General features: G+C 36.2%; 1 protein-coding gene across 1 annotated transcript in view; it reads left to right on the top strand.

Moving 5' to 3' along the window:
* LOC144980513 (neuroglobin-like) overlaps positions 1–15772 on the top strand; it is a 130962-nt gene extending 115190 nt beyond the window's left edge. Inside the window, exons 4-5 of the mRNA XM_078928154.1 lie at positions 7866–8000; positions 12446–15772. Coding sequence (XP_078784280.1) covers positions 7866–8000; positions 12446–12607 — 297 coding nt within the window. The 3' untranslated portion in view covers positions 12608–15772. The remainder of the gene's footprint in view (positions 1–7865; positions 8001–12445) is intronic.

The following is a 15772-nucleotide window of genomic DNA, read 5'->3' as shown; positions in this document are numbered from 1 at the left end:
TTTTGACCAGCAGTTAAGCTTAATAGCCAATATTCCATCACAAACATATAACATAGAAACGATTGAGACATTGAGTATGCTCCGGTGTATGGGTGAATTTTTATTCAGAAAAGTGATGGAGCAGGCACTTATGTTGGTAACAACAAGATATGAAGTGAGTAGAAAAGTGCCAGAAGACAATAGAGAATAAAATTTTATTCTCTTTGTCTTCTGGCACTTTTCTACTCACTCATATCTTGTTGTTACCAACAAGTGCCTGCTCCACTCATTTCTGAATTAAAAATTTCACCCATACACCGGAGCATACTCAATGTCTCAATCGTTTCTATGTATAGTTTGTGATGAGAATATTGGTATTAAGCTTAATGTGGTCAAATTATTCGCGATGATGGTAAACGAATCGGCGATCTCAAGAAGTGGTGAAGAGAGGATCATGAAATGACTTTGGGTTTGAAACGAATTTTTTGTGTTCGTGGATAGCTACACGGTAGAGCACGCTCTCACTGCCAGACGGAGTTGTCGTACCAAAAGGTCGCAGTTCGAACCCCACCACCGCCGCGAAAAAAATTTTATTCTCTATTGTCTTCTGGCACTTTTCTACTCACTTCATATCTTGTTGTTACCAACATAAGTGCCTGCTCCACTCACTTTTCTGAATTAAAAATTCACCCCATACACCGGAGCATACTCAATGTCTCAATCGTTTCTATGTTATATGTTTGTGATGAGAATATTGGCTATTAAGCTTAACTGCTGGTCAAAATTACTTCGCGATGATGGTGAACGAATCGGCGATCTCAAGAAGTGGGTGAGAGAGGGATCTAGAAATGACTTTGGGTTTGAAACGAATATTTTTGTGTTCGTGGATAGCTCACACGGTAGAGCCACGCTCTCACCTGCCAGGCGGAGTTGTCGTACCAATAAGGTCGCAGGTTCGAACCCCACCACCGCCGCGAAAAAAATTTTATTCTCTATTGTCTTCTGGCACTTTTCTACTCACTTCATATCTTGTTGTTACCAACATAAGTGCCTGCTCCACTCACTTTTCTGAATTAAAAATTCACCCCATACACCGGAGCATACTCAATGTCTCAATCGTTTCTATGTTATATGTTTGTGATGAGAATATTGGCTATTAAGCTTAACTGCTGGTCAAAATTACTTCGCGATGATGGTGAACGAATCGGCGATCTCAAGAAGTGGGTGAGAGAGGGATCTAGAAATGACTTTGGGTTTGAAACGAATATTTTTGTGTTCGTGGATAGCTCACACGGTAGAGCCACGCTCTCACCTGCCAGGCGGAGTTGTCGTACCAATAAGGTCGCAGGTTCGAACCCCACCACCGCCGCGAAAAAAAAATTTTTATTCTCTATTGTCTTCTGGCACTTTTCTACTCACTTCATATCTTGTTGTTACCAACATAAGTGCCTGCTCCACTCACTTTTCTGAATTAAAAATTCACCCCATACACCGGAGCATACTCAATGTCTCAATCGTTTCTATGTTATATGTTTGTGATGAGAATATTGGCTATTAAGCTTAACTGCTGGTCAAAATTACTTCGCGATGATGGTGAACGAATCGGCGATCTCAAGAAGTGGGTGAGAGAGGGATCTAGAAATGACTTTGGGTTTGAAACGAATATTTTTGTGTTCGTGGATAGCTCACACGGTAGAGCCACGCTCTCACCTGCCAGGCGGAGTTGTCGTACCAATAAGGTCGCAGGTTCGAACCCCACCACCGCCGCGGGAAAAAATTTTTATTCTCTATTGTCTTCTGGCACTTTTCTACTCACTTCATATCTTGTTGTTACCAACATAAGTGCCTGCTCCACTCACTTTTCTGAATTAAAAATTCACCCCATACACCGGAGCATACTCAATGTCTCAATCGTTTCTATGTTATATGTTTGTGATGAGAATATTGGCTATTAAGCTTAACTGCTGGTCAAAATTACTTCGCGATGATGGTGAACGAATCGGCGATCTCAAGAAGTGGGTGAGAGAGGGATCTAGAAATGACTTTGGGTTTGAAACGAATATTTTTGTGTTCGTGGATAGCTCACACGGTAGAGCCACGCTCTCACCTGCCAGGCGGAGTTGTCGTACCAATAAGGTCGCAGGTTTGAACCCCACCACCGCCGCGAAAAAAATTTTTATTCTCTATTGTCTTCTGGCACTTTTCTACTCACTTCATATCTTGTTGTTACCAACATAAGTGCCTGCTCCACTCACTTTTCTGAATTAAAAATACTACTACTACTACTACTACTACTTCTACTACTACTACTACTACTACTACTACTACTACTACTACTACTAATAATAATAATAATAATAATAATAATAATAATAATAATAATAATAATAATAATAATAATAGATCTTTATTGTACATAAATATGGCAATTTGTCATTTAGTTACACTTGTTATAACTATATACTTATATTATGATAACGATAACATTGAACAGATATTTCACTCCTACTTATTCTCTCTCTCTCTCTCTCTCTCTCTCTCACACACACACACACACATACATACAAACACACACACTCTCTCTCTCTCTCTCTCTCTCTCTCTCCCTCTCTCTCTCTCTTATAAGATATATCTAGATCTACCACTAAATGTAAACATAGAAACATACACATAAACATACACATCCATAAACAGAAAGACAGGCGACAAGCCGTATCTAGGGCAAACACTTAGCGAGGCACACGCGCTTAGCGAGTCAGCGTGCGAGGGCTGCTGACCATTGGCTCAAAGAAGGAGTGTCCCTTCTAGTAGCGTTAGCTTTCCTATTTCTAGGGATCTACTGTCAATTCTATATTTAGGCCAATGGAAGTTTCATTGAAACTCAAGCAAATTGAACCAGAAAACAAACAAACAAAACAGAGAGTGTGTTCTGATGAATCACACTATTTCAGTCAGTTACAATGCTAACAGAATACCCTTTGTCTCCACTCTACTTTCTAATCGTTTTTGTTGTTGTTGTTGTTGTTGTTGTTTGAAAGGAAACCTTCCTCTTTGAGTCTCCGTTCAATCGCAACTCTCGAACCGATTAGATTCGGGTTTATAATTTAGTTTTTGCCTACAAAATGGGTACATTCGACGATCTGCACTTATTTAACATTTTTTTAAAGCTAGTGTCAATAACAACAGGACAATTTTGACTCTGTCATTCGTAACCGACGTATTTTCCTTCCAAATCGAAGCTCTCTCAATCTAAAAATAGTCGTCGACGCTATGATGTATCCTAATAACTTGTCTCAGACTAAGCTTGAAGTCCGGCCTCAGCAAATGACTAAAACTTGACCAAACTTAGTCCGAAGGTGCCGTGACTTTAGTCTGGGACTTGCTTGGTCAGCTCAGATGAAATCCAATTTTTCAAGTCCTTGAGTCAGCAGAGACTAACTGCTAGTCGCGTTCATGAAAACAGGCTCAGATGTTAAAACGATCGGCACGAGAATAAGAGCTGTTATTGAATCAATCATGCCACAAAGCTGTAAAACACGTGGAAATAACTCAAAAATAGTTATATTGAGGCGCATTAAGAGGGGTAAAATGGTAAAGAAAATGCAACACGTTTATTTACTCATATGTCCATTTTGAAAGGATATCGGTTGTAACGTTTTTCTACTAAAGGTGTCATTAAACAAGGAAAGACTTTATGATTTTAGGTGGTTTAAAACAAGAGAAAACAGGATCAACAATGATATTTCGATTGACATTTTGAATCGGTGAGTGAGTGTGTTTTAATGATGGAGCAGCTGTAAGAACACTCTTAATTTTAATGGTTTTCATTAACCAGCTATATTTTAGGGTCACTCTCCAGCAGCGGTTTTCGTTTTCTTAAATGCTGATTTTATCAGTTTATCAATATGTTTTATTTCAAATGTTACTTGTTTCTTTGTGTCTATTTATAGCTATAGAAAAGGTGAGTGATCGAAATCGGTCACCAGCTAAACTCATCGCGCCATTGTGTTGCTATGCCACATTGATAGTTTTCGTCCATCGTTCATTACTTTATGAAAATAACTGTTTTGTAATACTTCTCAACTGGTGGTTTATGAATAGCCAAACGACAAATTTATTAGGACAAGGAAGAGAGGCATTACCATTGTGGGGATAAATGGTGTTTGCAGTGGTTATAATTTGAATTTGTAGATTTAGATTTTGATGAAAAACAGACGCCAAAGTGTATAATATAAGAAAAATATTATGCCCTTCCATCACGACCTCATAAGATATCGTCGCTTAGTGTATATAGGCAGTTTCTTAAGGAAAAAACACTTTCCTCCGCTTATCGTTAATAATTACTTTGGCTGATTTTGTGACAATTATTTTGAGTACACAACAGTAACAACCACTAATTATTTTAGAATGCGTTGGATTGACATGTCTTAGTTTAAGTAGCTTGGTAACACGAAAAGACATTACTTTTTTTTCGATTTGTAGGAACAAAATTGATTTTTACATTGATTCGTCCATTAGTTTTTCGGTCAAAAATTATGAGATATGGAGTTAAATAACGTACAAAGCTTTATTTGTGTTCCACTTTAATAATTTTTTAAATGGCATCATTGGTGACAGAATACTGTATGACAATTTTAGAAGATCCTCGTATTACCGGTAAACAGCGGCGTGGCGTATTGACGGCATATGGTGGTGCCATGATTAGAAGAAGAAAAAAAATTCTAAAACAGTTAACACGGGAAAGAGCACATGTTAAAAACTCTCTTTTTTGTAAGGGTGGGGGGAGGGTCGATGGTTTCTACGAGAGGACAAAACTCACAAAAACAAATAATTCATGAAAACAACAAGCCACAACACTGAGATACAAGTCCCGTATGAAAAGGTCTTTGTAATTATTCTCTGTCCACCATATAAAGGATTGGATTTGGTAGATAGTGCAATCAATATGTGATAAATGTAAATCAAAAGAGAAAAAAAAAAACCTATGACAGAAATTACTTACTTTTAGTACTTGTAAAGAAAATCTGAACGGCGATGTTTCATCTCTGCAAATCTTTTTATAATGTATTTATTGAAATCTGGAATGGCATCTATTTCAGCTTTGTGAATTGACAGAATCATTAACGAATTTAACCGCTCCTGTTTCATTGAATTTCGCAAGAATTTTTTCACTCTTTTAATGGTGCTAAAACAACGTTCAGGAGGTCAAGAAATACGATGGAAGTGGTTAAGGTCACTATAGCCTATAGATAGTATGCAGATGACGTCACTCAGGCCTTTGTTATTGTTTTTGCCATCCGCGTTTGTGAGTTGTTCTCACTAAACTGTATTAACCAGACTATAAAAGTTCATGGTTACACAGAGTTTGTGTGTTGGTCCGTTATACTTCCGGATGGCAATGTTGTGAACTCCTTGGCCAAGCGCATTCTATCTATAGATGTCAAAGATTTGTCAGTGTTTGTTGTATCTGTAAAAAGTAGACAATAAAAACAAAAGAAACGTTTTTTTCTTCTAAATTAACTGTGAGCCATTCATGTCTGTCATACCATGTCACTGAAAAAGAGCGTTTTCGAGATTTCCACACCTGTGTTAATTCAAAATCAGTTGGTTGGTGAGGAACTAGTCTTTTTATTTCTAATTTGTCATCTAGTGTCAATCTCCCAAACGGTCGGTGAAGTAAAGAGTCAACTTGATTCATTGCAATTCATTGTTTAACAAAACAAAACTTCAAAGTATATCTCAAATAATGGAAATCAGTGGAATACGATTAATGATTGCACAAATAAAAGGTGGATTCAGATCTTAAAGCATCATAAAGAAAAAATCACTCCACTTAAGAACTTAAGAAATCAAAAAAGACACCAAAGTATAACTGTTGACAATCTTCGCTGTCTTTCTCTGACTGACACAAATACACACGCACAAACAAACAAACAAACACACACAGACACACACACACACAAACACACACACACAAATAAACACTCATACACACGTAACCATCAACTCGGCACTACAAGCAAGAAAAATGTTGGTAAATTCGTCCACTATGCTTCGTTGCAAAGAATTACTTTATTCAATAATCGTGAAAAAGAGGTGGGGGGGGGGGGGGGGAAGGGGGGTTGATATGTCATATTTTAAAGTTTTATGTTGTTTTTCTTTGCTGCTTACAAATAAACTTGACAATGATCAGTGTTTTTGACAGTTAATGTAATATTTTGGATGGCCGAAGTTACCCTAATTTGGCGCATCCCTCCGTCCAACGGTGGAGCTCTCAGATCCTGGCACGTCGAGGGGTTTTCCGCTATTTGAAGATAGTATAATTCGACCCAGTTTCTCGCTCAATCAGCTGTAGCGATACTAAAGGATAGAGCATTAACTGGAGCTGGGATTGCTTTGCACCACGGTGTTGACTCTCTCACTACTTCGCGCAGTGATGTCACCAACACACGAGTCGGCGCAGTGCGTGATTCGGAATCTTGAATAGAGTGGAGAGTAAAAAGGCAGTATGTTGTTGGCGAGTTGGCGGAAGACACTGGAGTTAAAATTTCTCAGTTTTATTTTTAATTAAATTATGCTGTTAATGATTTTTAAAAGATTGGTATGGTGCCTGGCACCATTCGATCCAATGGCCCCACGCCACTGCCTGTAAACAACCCCGAACCGGCAAATGGTAACGGTATGGTGTAGAATGACTTCGGACAGGATTGTGGGTCCTTTCGTCTTTCATGAAACCTTGAATGAAGACAGATACCTCACTATACTGAGAGCTGATATCTGGCCAGCTATCAGTACTTACTAAAAATAGTGAAGAATTAATATTCATGCAAGATGGCGTTCCATCACACTTTGCTATTGTTGTTCAAGAATGCTTAACTGTTGTACAATATATGTAGATTGCCCGGTTATTTATAATGCATTTAGATTTATTTTTTTAGAATAAACATTTTTTACCCACTGATGTTGAGCATTTGTCTATTGTATAAGAGTTTTCTGACGTTATAGATTTTGAGCTGTATTTTTTTTTACATGTGTTTTGGTTCAGACGTCCTTATAATGCCAGTCATTCTATGAGCACCACGTGTTTTGTAAAGTCCATGTACCAAACCTAACAATCATCATCACCATAATCATCATAACAACGAGGACGACTAAATTGCCTCTCTCATCAGGAAGTTGCAGATGATGGAACGTCATCTTTAATTGAAGAGTGGTTTTCCAAAACTCCCTAACTCCGTTTTTCCCCATTTTGAGATATTGAGGATTATTTCCCCTAATATTTCTCATTCGGTCTATTACTTTATCATATTTAAACTTCAAATTCACAAAATTTGATGCATAAAATATAGACTATCTAATTTACATTTCAATTTATCTCATGGATGGAAAATCTCAAAACGTAGAAAAATCGACTCAACGAATTTTTGACACCAGCCTTCAATTGTAGCTGGCCAATCGAACATTGTCAATCGCTGTCTTCTTTGGCGGCCCTGGATTCTCTTTCCGAGCATTTTACACTGCAGACCTGTTTTTATGAGTGCCATATCGGAGAACATGTCCAAAATATATAATCTTCCTCTCTTGGACAGTTTCAACTACTTATTGTTTACACTACATCATTGTCAATACCTTTTTTAAAAAACTATTACTTACACATTATATCCATGAGGAGACTTTGAAATATAACCACGATCATGTAACAATTTTTTTTTAATTAACGGAATGGATGCAGTGAATGGGCCATTTAATTAAATATGTCTCTTTTTCCCCAAAAAAAATATCACAGTGAAAATACTTTGACGCAGACATCTTTGACATCATAAGATATTACATCAGCTGCTCTTGTCCTCAACACTAAATTTGACCTTTTCTATCCATCTATACAGAAACATGCTGTCACGGTAATGGAGGGTTTGGGTGCTGCCGTCGAAACACTTCATGATTCACAATTCCTTAATAAAGTTCTTATTGCCCTGGGGCAAACACACGACAAACGCAACGTCAAGCCCCACATGCTAAAGGTGAGTACAGTCATTGCAACAAATAACATGTGCACCAATGACTCAAAGACCCAAACACGTCCAATCTCAATAATTCGTCTGTGACGCATCTATGAAGGAGAAGTGGCAAATGGGACTTGGCAAATAGGAGTCATATGAATCTTATGGCTGTGGATTTAAATTGTGTAATGATTTATTATGCTGGAATAAAACCATAAAAGTATGGGGCGACACTGTGAAAAAATATGTATTGAGTTATTTAAAATCCTGAGAGAGTTAGGAGAGATTTGAAATACAGTGGAACCTCCCGATAACGACATGCCACGGGACCGAGTTTTTATGTCGTTATCCGGAGGTGTCGTTATTTAGAGGTTTCCAATATGGCGGACAAAATGGGCGTGGTAAGGCCCGCGGGATCAGTTTTTATTAACATTGACAAGACAAACAAAACATTGTAGTGTATTCCTCTTAGAGGGTTCTTGTGCGTGTGTCTGGATGAGACTTTTAGGTGATCTGAACTGAGTACACTGATAGTGTGTTCCTGGAATCTACATCTGTTCCCTATTTAGACCATTCCCCTTTGTCTTACTTTTTCTTATGTCATTTCAATTGTAAATCTAGAATGTTTTTTACTCTCCAATTTTCTTCCTTTTTACTGTCGCTGATATGACATAGATGTGTCACAAGCGCTGTAAAACCCTTTAAAACAAGTGAGTTAGATAAAATTCCTCATCCTCTTCCTCCTCCTCCCACAAAAACACTACTACTACTACTACTACTACTACTACTACTACTACTACTACTACTACTACTACTACTACTACTACTACTACTACTACTATCACCACCAATAATATCACATTTTTCAAGATTTTGTGTTTACTTGCTTACACTTACATTTATACCTTGGTTTTTATTAATGCATATCAGCCAAGATTCGTCAAAAAAAAAAAAGCTGCGTTCTCATTGATTTCAAAAGCTGCGTACTCATTGGTTCAAGCAGGAATCGTTTTTATAAACTTTGAGTACTCATACTCGGTATTTTTAGTATCAGATATCCACGAAAATCGCCAAAATGATGTCGTTATTCGGAGGTTTTATCAAAAAGTGCGTCGTTATCTGGATGTTTTTTTTTACTGATCTTAAAGAGAGAAAAAATCGGGACCACGGGTCAATGTCGTTATCAGGAGGTTGTCGCTATTCAGAGGTGTCGTAATCGGGAGGTTCCACTGTAGATCATTACAGTCTGTTAATCGATTTGCCTATGCTGAAAGAGGAATAGTTGAGATGTTGATGACGGTCTTGTCATACAACAGTATATGATAACTGACTTAATGAACACTTCAAAATCAGAATGAAATGCCACTTATTTTTTTATTTTTTTGTTCTACCATTTAAAATTCTAGACTTTAGGAATAATTTCAAAGTAGAGAAACATCCTCAAAATTACAATCAAACCTTATCAATTGGCCAAAAGGCAAAGGCAGAGGCCTGTAAACAGTTCAAATATTGCACTAAGAACGCAATTATATAATGGAAGTGGTTGGATTTGAAACACAGTGGGAAGAGGCGTAATCAAATGCACTCGTGTACACATTGAACATTTTGCTACTAGAAGCCACTTACAATTTTCAAATGATGACAACTTTAGGTCATCCCGTTGTAATGTAAAGTGTCTGAAAGTTGACATTGATGACAGCAAAAGTTTTTAATATAACGCAAATAAGCAATTTCCTCAATCTGTGTTAAAAGTCGTGTTTAAAATTCCTGCGAGTCAATCATTAAGTTGACATCTCTACTGGAACCGTTCACATCTTATCATTGTAACTTACATTGAAGCTTCTATTCCATTCCACGATTGTTATCTACCGCAAACTAGTGGAAAACCCGCATTATTTTTAGAGAACTAAAGGCTCGTAGGAAAGACACTCATCTATTAACATTTTTATACTATTGTATTATGAAAATATTAACATTAACTGAGACAAATCTTTTGAACCGTCAACGATAGAAATTGGTCTGGTAATAAAGTCTGAGGTGCGTGCAAATGAATCTGGTAACGGGCAGGCCATATATCGACTCCCAACGTCAAATTACCAATTATAATGCACCCGCGAACGTAGGCACCGTTTCTACGCCCTTTATGGGTGAGAGTACGCAGACACGCTGTTTATATTATGTACTAGCAGATATTATATAATCATTTGAGTCAACCCTTGATTTTAAATGCAAGTTATAATAACAATCTGTAAAACTAGTTTTGTAAATTTTAGATGTGCCAGTAATTCAGTGCTCGTTAACAAAAATTAAACATGGGCTGTACAGAACAACGTTAAACACCAACCCTAAGTTGTAAAAGATTAGAGAACACACCTCTCCATAAATACGGTGCTTCTGAAAATTACGCGACACGTTTGATTCCATACTATTATAAAGACTAACTGCAGTACTAATAAAAAATAACAATGGTGAATTAGTAAACTATACTGCAACCAATTGAACGAACCATTTGTACCTGCTACTGTTAAATAAGAAACGAACTACAAAGTTAATATGCAGTTCCTACGACCGCGAAAAAAAAAGAAAGAAAAAGAAATAGGACAAAAGGGATCAAAAAATACTATTTGCATTACCACTGCAACAAACGGAAAGTACTGATAACAAGGAATCCATAGCGGAAAGACAAAAGTCTGGTGACGTATTGATGAATGAGAGAGAGAGAGAGAGAGAGAGAGAGAAAGAGAGAGAGAGAGAGAGAGAAAGAGAGAGAGAGAGAGAGAGAGAGAGAGAGATGATGATGATGATGATGATGGTGATTATGATGATTTGGATGATGGTGGTGATGATGATGATGATGATGATGATGATGATGATGATTCTGATGATGATGATGATGATGATGATGATGATGATGATGATGATGATGATGATGTAAAAAAACAAAAACAAAAAACAAAACAAAAAACCCCAAAGAAAAAAAACAACAACAAAAACAAACAAACAAAACAAATCGTCAAGCACGTCTAGTGAATTTCTCACCTCAAAAAAAAGTCGGACTAGTGTGTAAATTAGAGACCAAGAGCAAGAGAAAATCAGATAACAGGACCAGTACAAAACCGTGGAAAACAGAATAAATAAGTTACACCAAATTCAATATCTGACAGAAACTTGTTCAAAGGGTGCGACGACGTGAAGAAACGTTCTGACCGACATTTATTTCAACCAGTAGGTTAACAAGACAAAATGAGTGTCTACTACACTACTACAGTCCTCATGGGGACCTTGATCGTCTTTGGCCAGCGACATCTATATTATTATGAAGTCCTAGTCTTTGGCCCTTGGTCTATGAGGAAGTCACTACACTCGTCACTTAATGCTTGCATTTCGCGCTCAAAAAAACTTTTTTCAGATTGCCACGAAAGGGGAGGATGAGAGAGAGAGAGAGAGAGAGAGAGAGAGAGAGAGAGAGAGAGAGAGAGAGAGAGAGAGAGTATTGAATCTGTTAGCACAGTAGAGTAGAAAATTGGAAAGGAAAGAGAAGGTATGAAGAAAAAAAAAACTATTTTATATCTGCAAGTGACAGTTTACTTTGCCGAATGGTTAAATTCCAAGTTACAATAATAAATGATCATCTCTGTCCATAGAAAAGCAAAATGTTGTACATCACTGATGGTTCGAAAATGTCAGATCCTGGTTAATACTACTTGGACATTAATTTTAATGTTTGATAAATGTCATTCTATTACCTCTGAGAAATGTATACAACATCAACCAGAAACGTCCTGTAACTGGTCTGCCAAACCACGCAATGAAATGTTGCTAAGCTACTTTTGGCGATTTCGTTCCACGCAATCACATCACATAAAGAGATATTTGTCGCACTCTTGCTATTCTCAAATAGAAGGAGAGAAAAATTAGGTCATTTAAGGTTATGTTCATTTTGTGGTGTAATTTGGACCGATGACTAATGAGCATAAAAGTATAACTTTTCATTCGAAGATGGGGAAAACCAGATGCAAGCAAGAGTGCGACAAAAATCTCTTTGTGTGATATAAATATAAAAAGTCTTTGAAATAAGCGAAAGATGTTGTGGACACTCAGCGTTACATGAACCTACATGAAATATGAGAGCGATCTTTGTAAAATATGAAATAGAAAAACAAGTTGCGAGCATTGACTCTTCAAAAAACTATCAGGCGATGTATAAAGCAATAAAAACAAACCACGAATATTATCGGTGGAGGAAGGATTGTCTAATGTTGTGGACATTCCATGAATCCTTTTCTTTCATTCTTCAGATTATGATTGTTTTCATTATTTTTTCAAACGTTGTTTTGTTTGTAATCTATGTTGAATATTTCTAAACTACTTTTTTCAATTTTGTATGATTAATATGTCAAACTTATCTTTTTTTTTCAAGCATAATTAATCCAACAATCAATGTTGTTTTTTCCAATTTTCAACAGAAAATGTGGCCATCCATGCAAGTCGGCCTGTCTGCCATTCTAGGCGACGGATATACCAAAGAGGTGAACGAAGCCTGGAGGAAATTATACACTTATATTTGTATGCAGATGAGGGTGGGGATGGAAAACCCCGAGATGAACGTAGATTTCCACGACGAATAACTCAATGTTACATGCATTCCGATGGTTAAGTTAAACAAAAAAAGAAACAATAATGAGGTCGGATGTATGCTCTAGTAAAATCAACAAAGACATCTGATATGGAAATTGCCTCCTCAACTACTGAATTAAAAGCATGATGTTGGTACAGTTCCGGGATTTCCGATGCTAAAATTATAAGCAGTGCACCACCACCGTCATTCAAGCCCACTGCTTGAAGCTCAGGGAAAAGTATTTGAGCCAACGAAATATTTTTCGTAATAAACTATGGAGGAGGAGGAGGAGGAAGAGGAGGACGAGGAAAAGGGGAAGATGTTCTAAAATTCTAAAATTTATAAGATGTTGATGATGATACACGTAAAGGGAAAAAATCTGATACGTCCACATCATTCATCTTTGATGATTATACTATAGCTTACATTACATTCAACCTCATTAATTTTTCCCTGCTTCAAAAAACCTTTGCAAAACTCTCTGTACTCTCTACTCATAGTGCCATTGAATCATAGATATACAACTTGTACAGGTTGCCTCAAGTATGAATGGCGTCGTATCGCGTGCTTAACGTACATCGCAAGCGATCTGGTAGTACAGATGTATATCTATGCATTGAATTCATCATTTTTCATTGAGTATTTGTACGAGTGCATGAAAACAATCCTTGTTTCGGACGAATCATTTTCCAATCCGTCGCCGTAAACTGACAAAGCACTTTTTTCAATTTCGGTCAGGGAGACGTTACGCTATCAATAGACGAAATATGATCTCAACGTATTGACCAGTTAACTGCCGAACTCTGGTACAACTTGTATTTAAAAATTTGGCCAGAAAACTCGTCCTTCTAATATCGATCGATTTAAATGACCCTCATCTTGGCAAAAACTCCCAAACCTGGGACTTTACGAAGTGAGAGTTTTTGCCAATAATATGAGGATCATTTAAATCCATCGATATTTGATGGACGAGTTTTCTGGTCATTTTCTTAAAATAGGTGTCTTTCCAACGTGCGGCAGTTAACTGGTTATCGATGTGAGACAAATAATATTACCCATCTCGATCACTCACTGTACAGTGGGACCAAACAATGTTATCAATATAAGTTGGTTTAAAGTAGTTTAGTTTTTAATTCATTGTATTGTGAAGTAACTATAACAAATTACATTATGTCATCGATGCGTTTTCAATGTTCACATTTTTTGGTCCTTCAATTTATTTGTGCACAATGCACTATGATGTAGATACGGCGGGTAAAGTTTTTTTTTTAAAAATGGGATTCAAGGCAAGCTGTGATAAGCCAAATGGATTGATCCACCATCTGAATCGATGTTATATTATAGTTGGTTTTTATTTTATATACATCAATCAAAAATCGCTTGCTTTTGTTCATTTTATTTTATTTTCTATCATATGTTTTTAATGCATACAATTGGAGTGTGATTTTCGACACATTTGACATGATAATAATTACTGTTATTTAATTTGTGACCTGTATAAGCCGGAGTGAATCAGATGTTAAAAGCGACAATCAAGTTCTTCATCGCTCGGGCACCCAACGTCACCATGCTGGTGACAAGCGCTGCTCTATGTTGTAGGCGCTCAGAGCGACCATGAATTGTTCATGACTCGTTACTGTCACTATTCCTTCTGGCAGATTGTTCCATTCCTTAGTGGTTCGTTAGAAAAAGGTGTTGCCTATATGTTGTGTTTGATCTGTTGATTGTGTATGTCAAGTAGCGGGTGGTACAGGTGCTGTGTCTGTAGTTGTGGAATGTAAGATTTTTGTTTTCCTCAATGCACACAGACAAATTTGACCCAACTTTCGTATATATTTTACTATAAATTCCATTTTAGCATCTAAGCCATTACGGTATAATACCGCTTTGAGATGGTGGGTCAAATGTATCTTTCAAATCGTTTAAAGATTTCTTGTAATTTATTTAACATTTAATCTTTGATGCATTAATCCATTTATTGGTAGACAGTAACGCCACTTAAAAAAATATTTGTTAAATAGTTAAAGGCTATTTCAATCATTCTATTTTTGTCGATGTGAGAATCAAGAGATTTTAGACATATTAACCTAATTAAAAATTTATCTTTTTTATCCATTACATCTGATCAAAGTAATTATTTTGAAAAAGATGAATAACGATCATACCTAATCGCTGCTTTGGACACTTCACTGGTTGCCTGTCGAACAGTTATAATAGGATCGCATTTCTGTGTTTGCAACATTTTAACCGAACGACACATTTCTATCTCTCGTATCTTATACACAGTTATGATCCTCCTTGATCCATAGATTAAATAATCAACTCCTTCTTCGTCTACCTAAAAGAGGTTCTAAAACATGGCCATGTTCTCGGGCCACCGCAAATGTTTAGAATACATTTCCATTAGATATTATAAGAAGGTATTTTTTTCTGAGGCCACATTAAAAAAGCAAATTAAAACAGACCTGATGAGCTCTTCTTTGTCTTATTATATAAATATATATATCCCTTATCAGGTTTATGTAATTGTCATGTGGAACCTGCTTGATTTCCGTCAATGTGCGGTTATGAGGGGTATGTAGGTGCTATTATTATTATTATTATTATTAAATTATTATCATTATTATACCATCATCATCATTATTAATATTATGATTATTATCATCATCATTATTTGTTGTAAATATTATTATTGTTATTACCAATATTATTTTTATCAATAGTATAAGAGCTATATTATCAAATATATTATTATTATTAATAACATTATTATCATTATAGGATTATCATTATTTGTTATAAATATTATTATTATTATTATTATTACTATTTATATTATCATCACCATTATTAATATTATTATCATCATCATCACCATCACAATCATCATACTATTATTATTATAATTATTTTATTATGAAAAAGCTGCTACTTCTATTTTTCGCAACAAAATTACAATGAAAGATTTAAAGAGTGTGGATTCTAACAGACATGATAAAAACCACCTCTATCTTTTATGATATCAACAGAGCTCATTTCTAGGTTTCCTTAAATTAAGTATTCGATGATTAAATACGTACAAAAAAGCTGTCAATGCCTAGTTTTTTAAAAACTTTTCGTCACGGTTTGACATAATTTCAGGATTTACTAAACGGTATTTTCTTTCAGAGCTTCT

This window comes from Berghia stephanieae, chromosome 1, assembly GCF_034508935.2.
Source record: "Berghia stephanieae isolate SIO BIC M18660-M18661 chromosome 1, UCSD_Bste_1.3, whole genome shotgun sequence".
Lineage (NCBI taxonomy): Eukaryota > Metazoa > Mollusca > Gastropoda > Nudibranchia > Aeolidiidae > Berghia > Berghia stephanieae.
Note: the sequence above shows the minus strand (reverse complement) of the source record. Positions and strands in the feature narration are given on the sequence as shown.